This window comes from Papilio polytes, unplaced genomic scaffold (assembly GCF_000836215.1).
Source record: "Papilio polytes unplaced genomic scaffold, Ppol_1.0 DF824493.1, whole genome shotgun sequence".
Taxonomy (NCBI): domain Eukaryota; kingdom Metazoa; phylum Arthropoda; class Insecta; order Lepidoptera; family Papilionidae; genus Papilio; species Papilio polytes.
Genome location: NW_013524711.1, coordinates 521,419 through 543,957, shown reverse-complemented (window position 1 = coordinate 543,957; position 22,539 = coordinate 521,419). Strand labels below are relative to the sequence as shown.

Sequence of the window (22,539 nt, the reverse complement as noted above, 5' to 3'; positions counted from 1 at the left end):
TCTATAGGCAGCGGTTGATTCGCCATTTTGGCGGTTTCAGGTGGTCGCTTGCTCGTTTGCCACCTTATGTTATAATAAAAATATATATATATATCATCAGCAATCAGTTATTTGTCAATCACACTGGATTCCGTCTACCTAGTTAACTGCTGTTCAAAATTTTAGTCTTGTTTTCATACTATCAACTAGCTGTTCCCATGCGACTTCATCCGCATAAAATTATAAAAAAATTATTCTATTGTTCACATTTGTCAAATTCTCAATTGTAAATGTCAAAATGACATGACATGATGTCAAAACCATGGCAACCTTGCTTCCTTGATGTTGGCAACAACTTATGGTCTCTGTCCCACATTAGGATTTTTATCCAAAATATTTCCCCATAAGTTTAACGACGTGAAAATATATAGCCTAAACCGTGACGTGTAGGGCTTTTCATTAAAAAAAGGATTATTCAAAAATATGGTGTAATTGCTGACATCTTAGGCAACAAAGTGTGTGTTTACGCTTTATTATAATAGTATAGATAATCTTCAAACTTGATGTTGGCGAAATCATCGAAGTAACGATGAGGTCCACTCCGTAAAAGAAGATGAAAAAGAAGTCTTTATAATTCCATATGGATGTTGCACGTGAACTCTTATATAAATTAAAAAAAACTTACCCAACATTCTGCTGCGCATATCCAGTCAACATAATACTGGTTGTATCTCCATGGAAGGCATTCAGTAACCATTTGAACCTCGCAGTACCACACGGTATACCTCTAGCATCCACTTTACGCCACAAAGATCTCTCTAATACTAAACTGGCGAACTTCGTACAAGTACTGAAAAACAAACGTAACTTAACTATCTTCACTCTGTGACCCCTTCCGTGTGATTTAAAAAAAATGTCTTCTTCCAGACTACCCGCTACATGTATGACAACCATCGAGATTCGTTCAGCAGTTTAGGCTACACTCTCCATCTATCTAAACTTTCGCATTTATAATATTGGTAAGAGTTTAAATTTAAAAAATAAATAAACCCAATTGACTAAATCCAAAGACTAACAAAAACAGAAAGGGGAGAGTCAAAATTTCACTGGTACTTTTCATCCTCACATCCACTGTATGTATTTTGTGTCATTACAATATACTCTATGACACTCCGGAGAAGAAGACTAATCTAATGACACCTCATTCGTCAAAATCTGTTCAGTAGTTTATGATGAAGACCATTACAAAGGAATTCCATAATTATCTACCTCCTTATCCTACTCCCGTAGTGGCGCAACTGGTTTTTGTCCTCCACATAACTAGCATACGTCATCTCAGTCATCACTCCCTTCATCATGTCACCTTTCACACAATACATCTCTTTCTATGTCTACCTCTACCGGTGTACCACACTCATAACTAACGTTCTCCTCGTTACGTGCAACTCATTCCTCATAATATGCTCATACCATGCTATCGGAGTCCATACCACGGAGCGTTGTGGCTCATTGGTTTAAGCATTTGACTTGTAATCTTCAGGTCTTGGGTTCAAATCCCGCTGTCCCAATGTGATTTTCGATTTTTAGAATTTTCATACATACACAATTAACCCGACGTTCTTACGGTGAAGGAAAACATCGTGATTCCTGCACTATCGGGAAGAAATTCAAAGATATGTGTGAAGTCAACCAACCCGCATTGGGCCAGTATGGTTGACTATAGCCTAGTCACCATAACTTAGGGTAGGCTCCGAGCCTTTCATTGGGGACATATAGCGAGCTGGTGATGATGAAGACCGTGCTATACAATGGATTTACATATATAAAAACAATTACTAGACTAGCTAACATGAATTACTCACAAGCTAAGTGCCTTCAGATCTCTCGGTGGGAGATTCTTCAAGATTAAAAGCAGTACGTCATCAGAAAAATCCAATAAATGTATACTGTAAATTCCATTCTCAATACCATCGCTTAGAATTCCTTCTTCCTTATCTGGAAAAATAAACAAAACACAATTACCAACCAATCTTAATCTATATTGATACTAGCTGTTGCCTGCGACTTCGTCCGCGTGGTATTAGAAAACATGCGAACTATATAAATAACAAAAAGCTACGTATCCCACGGGAAACCAAGATTTCTCCGGGATGAACCTTATCCCATGTGTACTCTTGATTTTATTTTATATCTGTGCCAAAATTCATTAACATATGTTGAACCTTTTCAGAATGATTGAGTAAACATTAAAAAACTAAATTAATGAATCCCACGGGAACCGTAACTATTCCAGGGATAAAAAGTAGCCTATGTGTTCTTCCAGAATATGCTCTATATCTGTGCCAAATTTCATGGAGATACGTTTAGCTGTTTAGGCTACAAACACTAACAAACATCCATCCATCCATCATAACTTTCGCATTTATAATATTTATACGATTATATGATGATAGTGATGTGAAATTGTATACTATATATAATTATAATAAATAATAAGATTCAATAAATTAACTGGATTACATACAACAGCATAGCATAGTACAATAATCAAGAGACAGAAGATAACACAAAAAATATTTTTAATAATCAATATTTAATATTAATAAACATATACATCTTGCATATCATACTTTTTTACATTTTATTCTTCAGTTTTGACATATTATTATGGTATAACTTATTGTAATAATAAGTATTCGTGAGCTACATTTATTGAAATTTACATGCACATAAGACTTCGCATTTCGTGTATATAAGACATAAAAATCACGCCCATTATATGAAAATACACTCACCATCTCTCATGTTCTTATCATCCACCTCTCCAGACATTTCTTCACCAATTTGCAACGTCTCCATTGCAAAACTAGCCTCGCCTATACACCAATTCACACTCGATGACAAAAGATACCTCGAAGGGCAGCGCTAAACGCTGACTAATACAACAAAACGATAGCTTATTAAACAAATTACAATAATTGGGACGTTAACAACTGAATTAATTAGTATTTAACCATGAAACAGGATAATTAAAACTGACCGACAGGAACTAGACATCAATAAGAAGGTACATTTTGTCGTTCGATAATATCAAAATGATTTAAAGAGCAAGACAAACTTATAGGAAGTGCTCCAAGTGAAAGAGAGCGAAAAGATTGCACTTCAAAAAGCTCCTCGCGCTGTCAAAAATGTCATGTTTTATTATTTGTTTGTTGTGTTTTGCGTTTTACGAAATATTGATAAATAATTTTAAGTGCAAAATAAAACATTTTTATTTTCTTATCATCGAATGTACGATATAACTAGATAATAGAAGCAACAATACTTATAAATAAAAAATCTTTCTTAGCAGAGGATAGTCTATTTTAGTCCATTCCATGAAACGGTTTGTTGTCTAATTTAAAATAGAATTTAAAAACAGAAGACACAAGTTGAGAAACAGAAAAATTATTATTTCATTTTAATGCTCTGCCTCGTTTTTAACATTTTAAATATTTCAGGTAATGTCGCTGTGGCTGTATATGCGATGAACCTTTGTCTATTTAAAAAACACCACATTCCTTTCTTTTTGACGTTTCGTCGTAAAAACAAGCATTGTGCGAAAAAATAAAAACATTACGAAATGGCAAAATCAATTCGTAGCAAATGGAAGCGAAAATGCAGGGCCATAAAACGGGAAAGATACGCCGTCAAGGAATTGGCAAGATTAAAAAAGATGCTGGGTATAAAAGAGGAAGAAAAAACTACCGAAGAGGTTATGGAGAGTGAGCAAGTGATTTACTTGGATGCTGGCGAGATTGGAAAGAGAAAAAAGAAAGAAAAGCCACCGCCTGACGTCGAAGAAGATGTTGAAATGAGCTCAGACGACGAGAACGTAGAAGTATCTGCTGAAAATGGCGAGAAAAAAATATACAGTTCAAAAACATTGAAAGATCAAAACGGTCAGTATCCCGTATGGTTGCACAAGAGGAAGATCGCGAAACTAAATAAAGTTGGTAAGAAAAACACAAAAAAGCGCATGAAGAAGCGAAGACGATAGTAATATGCTTGTTATTCATTAAAATAGTTAATACAATATCATCTTTTATTTTATAACACAAGTCCTCTGATTTGGTTACAATACTTTTCATAAAAAAGTAAAAACCAATATTAACCACTAGCTGTTGCTCGCGACTTCGCGTGCAATTAAAGAATAATAAAAGAATATAGCATATGTTACAGATAAATTACTTTGCTAATGGTGAATTATTTGGACCCAGTATTTTTCGAGTTATTTCAATACATACAAAATTTGGCCTATGTATAACAGTGGGCAGATCTCTTCCAAGTCTCTCGAAGTCTTTCTCTTTATATTAGTATAGATTGTTTTATTAAGACTTGACTAACAAACAATTGTGAAATAATTCAAGTTGTATTTCATATTCATTATGAACCCTAGTAGCAGGTGTCCTTACCTTTAAGATAGAATTTAAAATAATTAGTATAGTAACTTGCATAAGCTACCTTTCCATCATTTCTATACTTATAAAAGTGGAACAAATACTGATTTGGAGACAGATATCATTTTAACATAGTAGCTAGGAGGTTAAGCATTTGTAATCTAGGTCCTGGGTTTGAATCATGTCGTTTACAAATATTTTTCAAATTTCATGTGATCACAATTAACTGAACATTTTAATGGCAAAATAACATGATGCACATCTGTGAAGTCAACCCACAATGGGACAGTATGACTTAGAGTAGGCTCCGAGCCTCTCAATAGGACATATAGTGATGAAAACACAGTACTGATGGATTGATTAGTTTATTTAGGTTTATATGTTGTTGCTCTTATAACTGCCTTCTCAAGTTCCTGCTTGTGTTGCTCTCCATCGACATGACACATCAAATAATGTGTTGACACCATCACATTACAGATAGTGCAATAACATCCATTTTTATTTAACTGTAAAGTTAAAAATATATTAATATTTATTACCATAGTCATCATCAACTTGGCATTATCCGTTGTGGTCAGCACAGTATGTGCTGCTCTTCCATACATCTCTATCAGCTGTCATATCTGTATTCACTCGCTTAAGCATATCCTCTTTCACACAATTCATACTTTCTTCGGTCTTCCTCTTACTTTGTCATCCACATTTAATCTTAACACCTTCTGGTTTATGTCCCCATTGCTTGTCCCTATATATTACCTTGGTATTATTTTAAAATGTGAAGTAGTTGGGTTAGGTTAGGTTGCTATTGCTATTTTCCCATTTCCATAATGTCTTTAGAAAGGTGGGAAAGGAGAGTACACTAAAATTAGTACGAGGATGTGCACGCGGAATTGCTTGCACTTCACTCTTCTCTGGTTGCGACATAGTACAGGGCCACATTTTAAAATTTATATAGGCGAAATTCAAATTAATGGAAAAGGAGCTTAAATATAAATATGAGTTGGGTTTACCTGACGTATCAGATTGTCACGGAAACTTTCTACATGAGGAAACAAAGTCAGCGTTTTCAAATGGGTTTTCTTAACTTTATGATCTGCCTTCTCTTTCTCGTCCAAATTAATTTCGTAGTTGCAAAGAACGCAGACAAGCTTTTCATTCATTTTAACAATACCGTGGTAGCCGTCTGAACTGACTACCAATTTCTTATCATCTTTCATTGTTATTATAACGTAATCATCATCGAATTTCTTCAATTTCTTAGGTTTATTCACATGCTTTGGTTGTCTAAGCGCTGCTATTACTGGGACCGACATTTTAAACTATCAAAAATGCACTCGCGGGTATTTTAAAACTGTCAACATTTTGACAGATACGTTTTTTTTTAAATACCGGCAATCTTTTTAATAATCATTTTAGCAAAGGTTTTTAAATCGTAAGAATTTAGAAAATTATTTTAATTTTAAACTGAGTTAATATATTTGTCCGACATCTCGATATCAGCGCCATTTTCGCTCGATGTATTTATGAGTTTTCAATTTATGAGCAATAAACATACAATAAAATAAATCCATTTATCGATGTTAATATAATTTTATGGGTTTTAATTTAAAACAAGGTTTGACCGTGAAACGGCTAGAATGTTGGGTATTATAAAAATCTATTAAAATAAAACGATGAAATATTTGTTGTCATATATTCTATGTAAGTTTATGATAAATTCATTATTAATACAAATCATACGTATTTAGGTAAAGTAGTGATTAAAAGTAATCTTACGTATATTAAAAATGCGAAAGTTCAGGTGGATGGATGTTTGTTAGTTTGTAGCCAAAACGGCTAAACGGATCTGAATGAAATTTTACACAGATGTAGACAACAGTCTGGTAGAATACATAGGGTACTTGCTTTTGTTTTTTATTAATTCCGCGCGGACGAAGTAAAGGGCAAAAAGTATTCTTAAATAAAAAGCATAATTTAAAATCCATAAAAAAATTTATTCGTTCTTATTTACAATATTATAAAATTATCCCATTTTGCTTTCTCTAGGTACATTAAGTGTTTACTTTCCTTCAAACATTTTAATTTCGACGTTACAAATCGATGACAATCCAAACATCGATGATATAATCGATAAATTACTCAAATCTGATAAATTTGACGAACTGGCAAACAAAATTGCCGACAAGGCTGTAGAGAAAATTAAAGACATGCAAAATCGAAGCAAGTCCACAAGCAATAAAATTAAAAACGAAGTAAGTTATCGAAATTCTTTCGAAAAAAATGTTACAACACAAGATTTATTTCCAAAATCAATGTTCGACGATGATTTCGTAAAATCGATTATCAATCGTGATTCATTCGATAATTTAAGTCTAAAATACGTTAAATTCGTTAAAAATAAATCCAATAATAAGACTAATGCATCTCAAGAAGATTCGATAAGTATAGAAAATTCTATCGCAAATATATCAACTGAAGTCAATTTAAATAAGAAGAAAAAACGAAAAGGTAACAATAAACAAAAATTAGTTGAAAAAAGTAAATTGTCGAAAGAGAAATCAATAAGCGACAGCGTCAGTTACGAGGAAAAAGAAAACAATAAAAACAAAAAACCGATTAAAAAGATAGCAGAGACTACAGAAGAAAAAGAAAACGAGCCTGTACAAGATTCTGAACAAATTATTAATAACGAATCAGACGAAATAAACATTAACGACACTGCAATTATTACTGAATCTAAAGATATGGAAGATATTAAATTATCCGAAGAAGTTAAAGATTCCCCTGAGAAAGCGACACAAAGAAGTAAATACAACGCTAAAAAGAAGAAAAACAAAAAAGTCCTTAGAAAGGAGAACGATAGGGTTTATTTTCTAGAATCTTCTTCAGAATACGCCGGCTATAAAGATAAAATCTACGATGCTTTAGGAGACTGAAGAAAACAATTTAAAATCAACAAAATTCGTAATTAACACGGGAAAGAGTAGAACAGTAAACATAGACAAGGACAACGCTCTACAAAACAGAAATCTACAATTTACATAGTATAGCAAGTTTGAGGGTCACCAAAATAAAAACTACGCCCTAATTTTTTTTTTAAATTAATCTATGTACTACGTTAGTTTAATAAGTGCCTTAATATATTTTAAAACAAAATATTCAATTTCTTTACCAATCTCATATACTAAAAGCTTCTTAGCTTATTAAATTTAATGTTTCTGGAAAAAGAGCAAATCAAAAATCTTATAAGACGAATTATCATTTGCTAACAATAACGATCTTCGTTGAGGATTTCTTCTAATTTATTTACCTGGAGGCCTAATTTAAGTCCCTTTCTCTTTACCACCCTTTTTTTATAAGGAGAGGATGGAAAGGGGAAGTGGATTTTACAGAGGAGATACATAGGAAGGCGAGATCTTCTCTTCATGTGCGTTTCCTCTGTCGCATAAGGGTAGGCAACTCATCTGCAATTGCAGATGTCTGGGCAGCGGTCGCTTCGCCATTTTGGCGGATTCAGGTGGCCGCTTGCTCGTTTGCCTCCTTATGTTAAAAAACCGCTAAATTTAATATTACATTGTTATAGTGTAAATCTATTGTTCATTTACTACCTTAGATGTTTTCGGTTTCTTTGCTTTCGGCTTTTTCGTTGGAGTTTTTGTTAAAGCACTCGCTACCGCCTTCGCAATATCACTTAATTTCGGTTTATAATATTTGTTTCTTTTTAAATCTATATCCCTTCCTTCTAGAAGATGTGCCAAAGGATTGACATTCACAAGTTTAGTACCATCAGGTAGTTTTATTAGTTTCTCTTCTAATTCATTTGGTACATTCGTTACCATATCTTTAAGTTTAACTATCTTGTAATACGGTGATTGTTGTGTAAAATGTGCAAAGGAATATTCAAAAACATTTGATAAATCTTTAGTGTCTGTTGGTTTTGGTTCTATAGTATCGTCTAACATTACTTCTTCTGCGACATCTGGAATACGATCCATTGAGTCTTCGTTAGTTTCTTCTGCTTGTTCATGAATTTCTTGCGTTGGATCGAAATTCATTTTTGGTTTAGCATCTGGATCAGCTATTTTAATAGATACAGAATATGTTTTGTTATTTTCGGTTTTAAATCTCTCTGGTTGTTTGAGTTTCGTGAATTCTGGTTGATTTAGTTGGGATTTTATTAGTTTTATAAAAGGTGGTTTATTAGGTGCTATGATCGGTTTTATTGTGAGACTGTTGTTGATGTAAATTGTGTCTCCTTTACAATTAATACCATTGGAATCTGGTGTGAAATTTTCAATGAATTTCCTTACGGATAATTTGTCTATTACAGGTTTTATTTTCACAGAAGTGTCACAAGAATTGATGTTCACTTTTTTGATAGTTTTAGCGAATTTCTCACTAATTTGTTTCCGTTCTATTATAATAGGCTTCATTACTGTAGGATGTTTAGTTTGTTTACGTCTTTCTAGAACATTCTTTAAAGTCTCCGTTAATTTCGATGTAGAATGTTTCTTAGTTATGTGTTGGTTTAATTGTTCAGTCGTTTTAAAAACTTTGGGACATTTTATGCATTTCTTGTTTAGATTTTTTTTATGTAGAGTCATATGATGTTGATAGTTTTGGTATGTGTAACAATATTTTTTGCAAGTTCTGCAAGTAAATTTCTCTTTATTCCTCTGTAGTTGTTTAGATCTATCCAACGATTTGGGAAACCTGGTGTTATCCACACGCATTTTCCCCCGTTTTCTTTTCCTGATTGGTGGTTCATCATCAGAATCTTCAGAGCCATCTACCGTCAAATTAACGTAGTCTTTACTATCTTTATATTTTATTTTACGTTTTCTTTTAATTACTCTCCTTTCTTTCTGTTCTTCTGGTTGGTTTGTTTCTTTGTCTGTGGGACATAAAACTAAGTCGACTTCACTGTCTCCTTGCAGTATTTTATCTCTAACCTTCCCTCTGTTATCTTTTAGATCAGGTTGATCACTTTCATTTTCTGTTGGGCATACAACAAACTCAACTTCTCTTTTTCTTTTTTTACATTTTACTTCTTCTAACAAAGACTCGGAACTTTTATTTGCCTCAATTTCGTCTGTTTCTTTGTTAATTGTATTCTGTTTATTATTGCTTTCATTTTTAGTTGAGAAATCATTTTTCTCAAATATCACGTGATATTTATCATCAAATTTAACATTACCAACACTTAGGTGGTTCAATTTGATGTGCAAAGTAAAACTTTTGCGCATTCTGAATGTTACATTGCAGATTTTACACGTAAAAGGTTCCAAATTCTTATGCTTCTTGAAGAAATGATTAAACAATTTCTTGGGATGATCAAATATAGTATCTTCACAATAAATACAGAAGTATTTGAAGAGATGGCGTTTTTTATCATGCGTTCTTTTCATATGTTTTTGTAAAGCTTCTTCACCCACATATTCTTGGTGGCAGTATTTACATTCTTTGATAGAAAACATCATCGGATGGACTTTGCTTTGATGTTCAGCTCGTTTCTTAACCGAATCAAATACAGCATTGCACGAATGACATATTAACGCATTACACGCTTTTACATGCTTTTCCATATTATCATAAGTGAACATTTTAAAACATTTCTTACACGGCAACTTAAAATCTTCAGTAGAACATGAATTGGTATTCAAATGTTTTTTTAACATTTTAAAATCTTTGAAAACATGACAACAATTATCACAGACTAAACATCTGCAGTTTTTCTGGTTCAAATGTTGTACATAATACTCTATATCTTGGGTGAAGAAATCACAACTCATACATCTATATTCTTGTTTTTCTCCTAAAAATTTGAAGAATGTAAGAGCATTTATGTTTAAGAATGAAGATAGAAGGGAATAACAATCTCTTAATACCACCCCATCTTGGATATCAGAGTGTATCGAACACTCATGGTCGACCAAACTTGATATACTTTTAAAAGTCAATTTACAGTTGGAACAGCTCAATTCAAACGACGAATTAGATGATAAATGCTTCTTTTCGTGTTCTTTAACATTTTTACCTTGAGCAAAAACACGTAAACAGTATTTACAGCATTTTAAATCGAGTACATGAACGTTGACGATATGTGACGCGTATTCCTCTAAATTAGGGTATATGTACGCGCAAAAACGACAAGATTTTGTCTGCTCAGTGCCATGTTGTTGTACTAAATGTACTTTTAAATCCTCATCATGTAGAAATTCAGCAGAACAAATATGACATATCGTATCCACACATAATACGGTTTCGGGCAATGTGAACGATTCAATATCATTCTCGCTAAAGTCTTCCTTTTCACTGACTGTTGTCATTATTGATGAATTAATTTCACATTACATTTGTTAGAATATATTGTTTCTTTTTCAAATAATTTGCAAACTTTTTTTTTAACAAAAGTTTGACAGTTGACAACTTTTGACGTGTAACTGACAGATGACAGAAAAATTATTTCCGGTAATGGCCGTGTAACAAGAACATTCAGCCAGAAACAAATGAAATAGAACTTTCGCTTTGAAACAAATTAATTTATTTGGACATGGTATATAAGTCAATAATTATTTTGTAAGTGTAAGTAATATTTTAAAATTAAAACAATTTTACTAGTTGATGTTCTACGAAATTTATTATAAAAAGCAAAAGCTAACAACTGGCTTTAACAATTGAACACTTGAATAAATATTGCAAAATTCTTTTTTATAATATTCCTTGGGTAATTATACAAAGGTAAAGAAAAAATGTGAGTAACCAATATTCAGGATCATCAGGTGCTATTTATCATAACTAGCTGTCGCTCCTGATTCTGTCCACAGAGATTAAAAAATATTTAAATATATTACATAAATCAAGCAGAATCCAAATTCCCTGAATCGCTTGCAGATATCTTCTAATAAACATTAGTCTAAGCTTTCGCATTTATAATATTACTAGCACTAAAGTAAACAATGTGGTTTATATAACAGCCAAAGGAAGTCACGGTCGCACAATGCTCTTTACAAAGACATACCCTTGAAGTCATTGATTTATTAAAATATACACCAAGAAACCTGGAATAATGTATTCAGATCGACCATTATCATCATAAAATAGTGATGTTTATAAAAATCCAATAACCACTGTCGACATTTTTAATACAGATAACATAAAGCCGACCCTACGGAAGTAGGACAAGGATGATGATGGTGATTCTTATTCTAACTAAATACATAATTTACTTTTAGTACATATACATAACTGCGATAAGAGATTATTCCAAATAATTCCCGCCTTTTTGAAGTATATCCATTGTGAAGATTCAGTTGGTTTCGGCTTTGACTGCCTTAAAATAGATATAAAAAGCATAAACTTATCTAACTGTATTTTTAAGTAAAAATTATAGTTAAATAGTGGATCTTCATCTAATCTCGTACTTAAGAACATGAGTAGACGTCTGACGCCACAGCGTCCCTGCCCAGATGGATACCATCTTTTCCTTCATGGGTTTAGGGTACTTTTGGCACCCTTCTCAACTTCTTTTTTGAACAGTTCTGTCGTTTAATGTTTTGTTGTAAGTTTGTGAAATGCACATCACTATTGAAACGTGGAGTAGTAATGGTGATGTCATTTAATCGGTAAATAAAACTGAGTAAACAAGTCAAGGTGACCCTATTTATGAATTATGGGTATCTTTTCACGCTCGGTGGCTGAAAACTGCAACAAAATAATGCGAATAAATTTTACAGACGATGCAAAACACGAAATTCATTACTCTTATTTGCGTCCCAGTGGTAAAAATCGTATAAAAATTGTAAAGAGTATTATTATCGATCTGATTGTCGTGACCATGACATGAGACTCTTTTGCCAATTTGTAATGATTATCCTAATTAATTTAATTGTAAAGCAAAGGTTCTTATAATTAAGTGATTTAAGTTGGACTGAAGTGATGTTAAATTAAAAAAAAACAAAAGACGTCTTCAACCACAGATTATTATTTTTAAATATTTAACTAAAAACGTTTTTATATTGTAACAGAACAGTGTTTGGTAATAATGAGATAAATTATATGATATTTTTCACTTAACTGTAACGTTTCATACACGATTTAGTTAATATAAACTTAAAAATAACCGATTTTTCCAGTTTATACGCGTTATTTTTAATCTGTATCGAAAGTCTTTGTCTTCTTTGGCCTCCATTATTGCCTAACATGTCACCAAAAGACTGTCAGATGCCCGTACACACAAATTAAGCGGTACCCAGCTGCCATGCACAAAATCAAGATTTGCAGGTAATTTTTATCATTATTACTATTATAACCTGATAATTATAACATATATTTTGTTTATTTTGAAGGTATCTTATATTTGCATCATCACTATAACCTAACTTTTTATCTCGGTAAACTACGGTATTTCAGAGTTATTGTTCTTTTGTCGTGTTATTTTTGTCCCTGTACGCATCCTATATATGACAATTGTTAGTATATTTATTTATCTATTAAATTAAATAAAAATAAGATATTAAATCCTTAAAAAAAAAGTTTTTTTTTTTTAAACTGTTTTACACAATTTTTATACTTTGTCGCTAACAGTCGTTAAAACGTAATTAAATTACAATTTAGGTCAGTTTTTTCTTGCGTCGTAAAATAACACGAAATGTTATTACATGTTTTTATGGATAACTTGCTTTCGCCCGCGACTCGGTTCGCGTGGAATAAAAAAATCAAAAGTGAGTAGCTTATGTGTTCTTCCGGACTATCCTCTACATATATGCCAAATAACATTAAGATCCGTTAAGCAGTTTAGGATACAAACTCTCAAACATCCATCCATTCATCCATCTAAACTTTCGCATTTATAATATTAGTAACATTATCGTTTAATTTTATGTCCAAGTAAAATTAAATAAAAAAGCCTTACAGTAACTCCTTTTGGATCTTTGATATCTGAATTAAATGATTATTATCCCCCATAATAATCATAATTACAATGTAGATTTGAAATGTCAAATTAGGGTTGACAGAAATCAGTTAAAGTTAAATTAGTTGGACATGTTATGCGACGAAATGATGGGGACATAAACCAGAAAGTGTTAAGATTGAATGTGGATGGCTACAAAGGAAGAGGAAGACCGAAGAAAGTATGGATGGATTGTGTGAAAGAGGATATGCTTAAGAAAGGAGTGTATTCAGATATGACGGCTGATAGAGATGTATGGAAGAGCAGCACATACTGTGCCGACCCTCCGTAAGGGATAAGGGCAAGTGGATGATGAGAAATCAGTTAAAAGTTATAAAATATTTATTAGAATTACTTTTACTTGATTTTAATGTGAATATAAAAATCATACTAATATATAAAAAAAGTTTGGACTGATTGTTGCCTATATATCTTCAACAATTCAACAGATCTCATTGAAATTTGTCACCGAAAACAATCTAGAAGAAAACATTAATTACTAATTAAGATTGCCCAAAGTCACAGGCATAAGCTATTATTATTATAACAAACTTACAATGCTATCTATTCTTGTATCACATGACATTCACACACCAAATTATATCGAGATTAATCTATCTTGATCATGTCACCTTTCACACATGCCATCTTTTTTGAGACCTCATTATCATCTCTCCTACCTTATCCTATTCCCACATTCACCTTTAACACAGTCTATCTCTTTCTACTCCTACTGTTGTACCACACCCTTAACTAACATTATTTTTGTTACATGCAATTCATGCATGGTGGAACAAGAAACTGCGTTAAATGTCTTACAACATTGCTCAGCAATGACTGAATACAGGGTTAGATATCGGTTTGCTGAAATCGCTCCCAGAGATAACCAGCAATATTAAGGGTTTGCTGGGTTTCTTCAGAAAGCTTGGTTGGCTGAAATAATCTATGTTCTGTTCTTGCGCATAATACGCGTCAGTCGAGTTGCGGAATCCGTAGCCCCAACTACTACTAGACTTTGACAGCAGTAGAGCCCACTTTAACATCTTGCACGAATTGGCCGGCTCGCCCAGTTTAATACCACAACCTCAAAGAAGATGGGCGTGAAGTGGAAGCAATTCCACGTTTCATCTGATGAGTGTGGTGCCGGAGGCTCAATTTTGATCCCATTCCCTTTTCACTCTTTTCTTAAGAGGAAAGGATGGGAAGGAAAAGTGGGAGAATGAAAAACAATGTATCCCTCGGGAACCTGGCATTTTTCGGGGATAAACCATATTTTGTGTGTTACTCCAGACTATGTTTTGATATCTGTGACTTATTTCAATAAATGTTGAACAGTTGCAGCTTTATAGAGTAAACATAAACAAAACAAAGTGTAACCCATGGGAACTGTAAATATTAACATTTTCACAAGTATCCTACATGTTTTTCCAAACTAACCTCTATATCTTCCTTTAGCAGTTAAGGCTACAAACTACATCCATCCATCCAAACTTTCGTTTGTTATTATCGATGAAGTTTGGCATGAATGTAGAGGATAGTCTGGAAGAACACATAGGCTACTTCCTTTTTTTAACGGCGCGGACGGGTTCGCGGTCGAAAGCTAGTTTATAATATTAGTAACACTAGCTTTGAACTATAATTCCATCTGCGTGGTATAAAAAAATGTACTAAATCAATCAGTCTGTGTTCTACCGTACTGTTCATCTTTGCTAAATTCCTACGAGACCCGTAACTAATGAACTGGAATGTGCATTGGTTCAGAAAAGCTTCCCACATATGTATTATGCTTAAACAATTGAATTTGCTCTGAAAATTTGAACATAAAGTCACCTCTTACCCTTTTAAAGATAACCTGACTTAAATTAAAAATCCAAGACTAAGCTTCTAAAGCACAATATAACGCCATCTGTTGTCTGCATTTTGAAACATTGAAATTTTATTTTTGTAATTTGCCATAGATGTAGGGCAGTCTCGAAGAACACATAGGCTACTTACTATTTTTTAAAATTCCACGCGGTCGGACTCGCGGGTGAAAGCTAGTAAATACTCTTGTATATAAACATACACACGAAAAACATTACATAACACTATATTGTACAAGTTTTATTGAACATTTAAATTCTGCAATATTTGAATAATCTATACTTCTGTACTAATATTATAAAGAGGAAAACTTTGTATTTTTGTATGTATTGAAATAACTCAAAAACTACTGGGCCGATTTTAAAAATTCTTTCACCATCAGAAAGGTAATTTATCTGTGAGTAACATAGACTATATTTTATTATTACTAATGTTTAGGAACAATTAATAAACAGCGTGTTTCTGGACGACAGCATTAAAAATTCACTAAACTTTAACTTTTCTCGGCTTACGCTGCCTAAACCGTTAGAGGTATATAAAAATGATGTATGAAAGAATTGTAGATCTCAAAAAGTTCTACAGAAAATTCCGCGATAGCATATATCTGTAACGGTTTTCTTACAATAACCACTTTTTGCAGCGTTCTTTTATTGGTTTCAATTATTCAAATATTTAAATGTACAATTTTCTACGTTACAGATCTTGAAATGCGGCAATAATCTACACAACAGTCATTTTACGAACAAAATTCACAATACAATACATTCAGGATCAAAATCAACGCACAAACGAATACGGGCATCAAACCGCTTAAAGCCATAAAAACCAGGCTGACTATAATCTTGGTAGAAACCGAGACAGGTCATAAGTGAAAGTGTATTTTATAAACAATATTATCAACAATGGACAAGAAATCAATTGAAGATTTAACTAAATCTATGTCCGAGTTAACTTTACTCTCATTTAGGAAGTTAGATGAAGTGAAAAAGTTGGCGAGACATTTGAAATATGTTATAAATCATCCGTTAACTCAAGCAAATCCAGTGGTGCTAAAATATTTGAAGAATATGGATGATATTCATAAGAATGTCTTTTTAAAGAAGCGTGAAGGTATAGATGTTGAATACATATTTACAACGGAGAAGAAGAGTAGCATGCAGCGACAGAGATTTAACAGTTTACCAGTCAATGAAGTACCAGAACTCTTAAAAGCAGAATTCTTAACCATAGATAATGCAAAACAAGTACATATTTGTACCGATTGTGATGTTGAAATCGAGTTATTTGATGATGTGCCTTTAATGGAGTCATTACAAAAGCATTTCAGTCTAGAAGCGCATATGCCTAAGTTGAAACGTGAAAGTATCGATGTTGCAGAACCCATTCTACTCCCGAAGATGTCTCGTAGATTATCAGCTTTGGAATGTGGTGATAATCAGAATATGGAGCAAATAATACAAATGTTGAAGCCAGTTGAGAAATTGGATCGTTCGTACTCAACGATGCTTGAATCTGCATTGATTAAATTGCTTCCAGATAATTCTGAAGCAAGTATCGACGCTGCTATGAAGTTCTATCAAGAAGCGTACGACAAATTGTGTAGTAATATAAGTGTGATTGACTTTTCAACTCAAACAAGTTCAGTTGCACCAATAATTATGAGTATAAGAGACAATGTAAATCAAAACTTCGCCGTTGACGCAAACAAGAATTATGACAATGACGATAACGACCATACAAATGACAAACCAATGAAAAATCAAATCAAAAAGTATCGTTATTATGGACCTATTGAGAATAATATTGTTAAGTTACTCTTGAACCATAAGTTGTTGACTTTAGTTGATGATAGGACTGGAAAACTAGCTTTTTTCTGTATAACTTGCGAGTATTATACACTAAGATTTAGGTATGATAGTGTTCTAAATCATGTGTTCAGCGAAACACATATACATAACTTGGCTTGCATCCTTCAAGCTGATAAAAACATCTCATTCTCTATGGGCATACCTACAACGGACAAGATCAAAGATATGAATAAAGATTTCTTAAGGAATCATTACATAAATGAGGATAATAACGGACAGAACTGCTCACTTTGTAGAGTACCTCTAGACAATGATTCTTTGATATTACATATCCTAGATGAAAACCATCTGGGAAAACTCTCCGATAAGTTATACAGGAAGATGAAAGCCACTAACCCAGATGGTCAAGTCCCCGAAGAATGGGGACCGAAATCCCTAGATTGGACTAAATTTTTAGCCAGTAGCGGCAAACCTTTGAATAATAGAGACCATGTTGTTATTGAAAATTTCATTAAACCATCCGGAAAGATTGCTAACTACTGTCTATGCTGTGATATGACCTTGAAAGGTCCTCGACAGGTATTATTCAACCATATTCGTCAGAAGAAGCATCTCAGGAATGCAGCTCCGCACAAATTGACAATGTTGTATAAAAATTATTGCCGACCGAGTGAATATTTTGCAAGTTTCGGCAATCATTACATTTGTACAATATGCCCTGAGTATATCGCCTTACCATCGTTTGCAGCGATCGTGGAACATTTTGAAAGCAATTTGCATATTGAAACGATTGCCAAATTGATACGTTCCGCACTTTATGATGTTGATGAAGGGTTGTTTATTATGAATAAAATATCTACGGATGTTTTTAAATGTGATTTCTGTGATGTTGTGTTTAATAACGCGAACGAAGCTGTGAAACATGTTTTAACTAATTTGGAACACCAGAATGCCTTAGCTGATGTGAAAGTTGGGTCAAACAAAGGTGATATTATAAGTGTTTATATGCATGGAAATTATATCTTGCACAGTGAAGGGGCTACATTTAATTGTGAGCCGTGTAAAAGTGTTTTTAGCTCTATACGTTCTTTGTTAATGCATTTAGTTTACGCGGAACATTTCGCTAAAAGGCCAACATCGGAGAATCTGTTCCGTTTCTATTTGGAATTGAAACATAACATAAATATGCTAGCTAGGAACAAGTATGTTTATTATGAATTCGGGAAATTGAAGTGTGGGGTTTGCGATGCTGATGTTGAAGACAATGAGAACGCTAAGAAACATGTTGTGTCACTGCGTCATAAAGAAATTATGGGGGCCAGTTATGTTAATATTAATTTGGATGTGTCTGCAATGGAATAAGGTTAGTTTATGTTGTTTTTTTTATAATATAAGGTGGCAAACAAGCACGCAGCCTGAATCTACCGAAATGGAAAGCGACCGCTGCATATAAACATCCGCAATTGCAGCGCTGCCTACCCTTCATTGACGGTGGAGACGCACATAAAGAGGACATTTCCTCTTCCTGTGCGTCTCCTCCACTGTCAAATCCACTTTTCCTTTTCATCTTTTCCTCTTAAGAAAAGGGTGGAAAGGGAAAGGGACTAAAATTAGGCCTCCGGCAACACACTCATCAGACTGAACGCGGAATTACTTCCACTTCACGCCTGTTTTCTGTGTGGTCTTGGTATTGGGGGCGAGCCCTACAGTGCGTAGATGTTAAAGCGGGTTCTACCACTGTTAAAAGTTTTAATAGCAAAATAAGATGCATTTTATTGTCAATATTTACAATACACGCAAATGACTAGTTTTTAGGTGAAAAACTGTTAGATTCCCTAACTGTACTTGTAAGATCACTTTATGTTAAGCAAAGAGTTATAAAAATATAGACAAGACATTTTTTTTTTCACCGGTAACTTTGATAGGTACTATATCAGTTGTCAAGATTAATGCTGTCTCCTGTAATAATAAATTTTACAACTTTATAATAATCCATATTTTTCTATACTATTAATACAAAGAAAGATTTGTATTTTTATGTATTGAAATAACTCAAAAACTACTGGGGCAATTTCAAAAATTCTTTTAACAATAGAAGGCTGTTATTGTTGAGTAACATAGGCTATATTTTTAACATTTTTAAGCTATTTAACAGCTTGTCTATTATAATAAATGTCTCACTATATTATAAAACAGGCTTCATTCGCATGAAATTATGATAATATTATTTTATTCTTTACATTTGTCAAATTATCAATAGCAAATGTCAAAATGACATGACATGACAAATCTTAGCAATCATGCTTTCTTGATGTTGACAGCAACTTATGTTCTCTTTCCCACATTTATCCAAAATATTTACCCCCTGAGTTTAATGTCGTGAAAATATATAGACTAAAGCGTGACCTAAGTGTAGGGCTTTTTATTAAAAGTAGAATTATTCAAAAATATACTGAAATTGTTAACATGTTAGGCAACAAAGTATGTGTTTACGCTTTATTATAATAGTATAGATGTTAATGTAGTGTTCATTTCTCTTCCAGCTATGAATGCCGCCCGTACAAACTTCGTTGAAGTGTTTTAATAATAATTATGTTGATATATAATGTATTTTACAAGGCGGATATAAAGTGAGTGAAGTTTTAATAAAATTGAAATAATTTTTTTTATATCTGGTATTCATTTTATTTTCATCAACCCCTTTTACACTACCTTTTAACCCTTTTCTTCTTAGTGTATCTAGAAATACAACAGAATTTTTTTTTATTGTTTTTTCTAAACACCTTGGGTCATTAAGATTAAGTGCTATGAATATTATTTTGATATTCTAAAAAATAAAATTCTGTCAAGTTAAGGGTTAACTCTTAAAAGCCTGATTTTCAAACAAATAGTGAGTATACTCTTTGCTGTGCTAATGACCGACATTTTTACATATTGTCTTTTCAACTTGTCGCGAAATCCAAACGGAGAAAAGATTTGTATTTTCAAAAACTACTGGGCTGATTTCAAAAATTCTTACACAATTAAAAAGCTACGTTATCAGTGGGTAATAAAGGCTATTTTAAATACACGCGGGCGAAGTCGCGACCAAGCTAGTATTACAATAAAATCGATTGTATTCGTCCAATGCGATTTATAACCCCAGTATCAAATTTTGAAGGTATTTAAAGGTTTAGACCAAACATGGTCAAATATCCTTTCTTGTCTTTTTTCTAATATCCATTCAATCAAGAAATATATAGACTAGACTTCTTTCTTGCAAAGTAATATGTTGTCAAGCTTAAAAGGTGGAACCACATGACCTTGTATTGACATGTTATAAAAACATCATCAACTTGCCCTTATCCCTTACGGAGGGTCGGCATAGTATGTGTTGCTCTTCCATACATCTCTATCAGCCGTCATATCTGAATACACTCCTTTCTTAAGCATATCCTCTTTCACACAAAAAAAAACATTAAAAACAAAAACAAAAAACAATATGTTATAAAAATATTTCACAAAATTATAATAAGCTCCATCTCTTGTTATAAAATAAACTAAACACACAAAAAAATTAGTGACATCTATTGGCAACGCATTGAAATACACTTAATTAAATTGACTTGTGATATTGAGGGTCTGTCAATAGATGGCGTTAGAAGATCATGTGAAAAACTCAAGTGAAGTGTAAACTATGCTTCCTCTATATGTTTTTGAATCTCTAATCAACACTTATAATAAATCGAAAACACAGTTACGTGTCATCAATCAATGATATATTGGAATAATTAATTTACAGTCCTACGTTTACGATATGCTAGGCTACATTTTCCCGATATTAAGCTTAAAGGGGAAATCGGACAAAAACCGTCATGCGAGTATGGGACAAAAAGATGTTGTGGTAGCTCATAATTCTCAGCCAATAGGATTGCCGTTCGTTGTCTTTGACCATTTTAATTTTGACATTTGCAAGATAAATTTTTACAGACGAATTTCATGTGGACATGTCTATACTAATATTATAATGAGGAAAGATGTTTTTGGTTTTTTGTATGTATTGGAATAACTCAAAAACTAGGACCGATTTCATAATTCTTACACTATCAAAAAGCTACGTTATTACTTAGTAACATAGGCTATGTTTTACCACGTTTCAGTTTTGAAATGTAATGTGTCTAAATAAGGTATTTTATATCAGTTAAGATAAAAAAAACAGTCATAAATATGTTAAAATGCTTTATTTAAAATCAAAAATTCAAACCGAATACATTTTTTTTACGTAATTGAAATAAAAAGTACATCAAATTGTTTAATTAAATCTGAATTATGCAGATATTTGTGCTGGTAGTTGTTTAAGAGATATCACCCTAGGCGGGTTTGGACTCTCACAAGTGCAGTAACAGTTCTTGGTGTTGCCAGGTCCATCAGGTAGGATCAAAAAGTGCAGATTAACGTCAGCCTTCAGCGCGTTCAGGATATCTGTAAACAATAATTTCATAAATAAAATTACACTAAATATCAGCCATTTCTCATAAAACAAGAATCACGTAAATCCTATCTTACTAATATTATAAATGCAAAAGTTTAGAAGGATGGATTTTTGTTGGAGTTTATAGCCTAAACGCGTGAACGAATCTGGACGAAATTTTTTTTTAAATAGATGTAGAACATAGCCTAGAAAAACACTTAGGCTACTTCCTTTTGATTTTTTTTAATTTCACGCGGACGGAGTCGCTGGCGAAAGCTAGTTAAATATTATAAAAAGATCAAATTTATGAACGTTTGTTAGTTTGTAGCCTAAACGGCTGGACGGATCTGGACGAAATTTGGCATAGATGTAGAGGATAGTCTGGAAGAACATGTACATAGACTAAGTAGTCAAAGTAAGTACATTTGCTTTTTTTATAAAGAAAAAAACAAGTAATACACTCGTCAACAACTGTTCACAGCCAACAAGAAGTCGCAATGTAACTCACAAATTAACTAACAAACAATTAAACAGACTATCTCTTTTCTTTTTAAAGAAAATGAGGGGGATGACGTACGATCGTAATAGTTCTTATGACGTATGAGATTATCCTTATGTAATAAATAGAAAATACCTCGAGTTCCTTGATTCTTTGAAACTTTCCCGCCTTTCCCTGGGGGATGTGGTCGTTTTCCTGGAGTTCCCGGTGTGGTGGGTGATCCTGGTGTTCCATCTTGACCTGGTGTTCCGTTTTGACCTGGTGTTCCATCTTGACCTGGTGTTCCGTCTTGACCTGGAGTTCCGTCTTGACCTGGTATTCCGTCTTGACCCGGGTATCCGCCTTGGCCTGGTGTTCCTTTCGTTCCCGGAGTTCCTTTGGTTCCTGGAGTTCCCTTGGTTCCTGGAGTTCCCTTGGTACCTGGGGTTCCCTTCGTGCCTGGAGTTCCCTTCGTTCCCGGTGTTCCGTCTTGACCCGGCGACCCGTCTTGACCTGGTGATCCGTCTTGACCTGGTGTTCCGTCTTGACCTGGTGTTCCGTCTTGACCT

General features: G+C 33.3%; 6 protein-coding genes across 6 annotated transcripts in view; 2 read left to right on the top strand and 4 right to left on the bottom strand.

Annotated features, from left to right (window-relative positions):
• Positions 1–3,071, bottom strand: part of LOC106104440 — an 11,893-nt gene extending 8,822 nt beyond the window's left edge. Inside the window, exons 1-3 of the mRNA XM_013284873.1 lie at positions 2,775–3,071; positions 1,842–1,974; positions 665–829 (exon numbers count right to left, since the gene is read on the bottom strand). Coding sequence (XP_013140327.1) covers positions 665–829; positions 1,842–1,974; positions 2,775–2,838 — 362 coding nt within the window. The 5' untranslated portion in view covers positions 2,839–3,071. The remainder of the gene's footprint in view (positions 1–664; positions 830–1,841; positions 1,975–2,774) is intronic.
• Positions 3,072–3,530: 459 nt separating this feature from the next.
• Positions 3,531–4,054, top strand: LOC106103186 (protein LLP homolog). The gene has a single exon (XM_013282910.1). It carries the CDS (start codon positions 3,602–3,604, stop codon positions 4,016–4,018), a length of 417 nt encoding a protein of 138 aa, XP_013138364.1. The 5' UTR covers positions 3,531–3,601; the 3' UTR covers positions 4,019–4,054.
• A 713-nt stretch (positions 4,055–4,767) lies between these two features.
• On the bottom strand, positions 4,768–5,792 carry LOC106103678. Its single transcript, XM_013283541.1, has 2 exons — positions 5,429–5,792; positions 4,768–4,924 (listed from the first exon to the last, which is right to left on the bottom strand). Exons 1-2 carry the CDS (start codon positions 5,729–5,731, stop codon positions 4,784–4,786), a joined length of 444 nt encoding a protein of 147 aa, XP_013138995.1. The 5' UTR covers positions 5,732–5,792; the 3' UTR covers positions 4,768–4,783.
• Positions 5,793–6,391: 599 nt separating this feature from the next.
• On the bottom strand, positions 6,392–10,849 carry LOC106104133 (zinc finger protein 521-like). The gene has a single exon (XM_013284120.1). It carries the CDS (start codon positions 10,745–10,747, stop codon positions 8,009–8,011), a length of 2,739 nt encoding a protein of 912 aa, XP_013139574.1. The 5' UTR covers positions 10,748–10,849; the 3' UTR covers positions 6,392–8,008.
• Positions 10,850–12,591: 1,742 nt separating this feature from the next.
• LOC106104227 lies at positions 12,592–19,713 on the top strand. Its single transcript, XM_013284241.1, has 3 exons — positions 12,592–12,701; positions 15,934–18,405; positions 19,586–19,713. The coding sequence occupies exon 2, from the start codon at positions 16,137–16,139 to the stop codon at positions 18,402–18,404; it is 2,268 nt and encodes a 755-aa protein (XP_013139695.1). The 5' UTR covers positions 12,592–12,701; positions 15,934–16,136; the 3' UTR covers position 18,405; positions 19,586–19,713.
• Positions 19,714–21,298: 1,585 nt separating this feature from the next.
• LOC106103565 (collagen alpha-5(IV) chain-like) overlaps positions 21,299–22,539 on the bottom strand; it is a 20,733-nt gene continuing 19,492 nt past the window's right edge. Inside the window, exons 27-28 of the mRNA XM_013283741.1 lie at positions 22,127–22,537; positions 21,299–21,503 (exon numbers count right to left, since the gene is read on the bottom strand). Of these exons, the coding sequence (XP_013139195.1) occupies positions 21,349–21,503; positions 22,127–22,537 (566 nt within the window). The 3' untranslated portion in view covers positions 21,299–21,348. The remainder of the gene's footprint in view (positions 21,504–22,126; positions 22,538–22,539) is intronic.

What these genes read in the sequence shown, in the direction of transcription:
- LOC106103186 (XM_013282910.1), top strand. Translation starts at nt 3,602, where the DNA reads ATGGCAAAATCAATTCGTAGCAAATGGAAGCGAAAATGCAGGGCCATA.
- LOC106103678 (XM_013283541.1), bottom strand. Translation starts at nt 5,731, where the DNA reads ATGTCGGTCCCAGTAATAGCAGCGCTTAGACAACCAAAGCATGTGAAT. An exon ending in GTGACAATCTGATACGTCAG is followed by an intron (nt 4,925 to 5,428) that starts GTAAACCCAACT and finishes TTAACTTTACAG; the next exon opens with TTAAATAAAAATGGATGTTA.
- LOC106104133 (XM_013284120.1), bottom strand. Translation starts at nt 10,747, where the DNA reads ATGACAACAGTCAGTGAAAAGGAAGACTTTAGCGAGAATGATATTGAA.
- LOC106104227 (XM_013284241.1), top strand. Translation starts at nt 16,137, where the DNA reads ATGGACAAGAAATCAATTGAAGATTTAACTAAATCTATGTCCGAGTTA.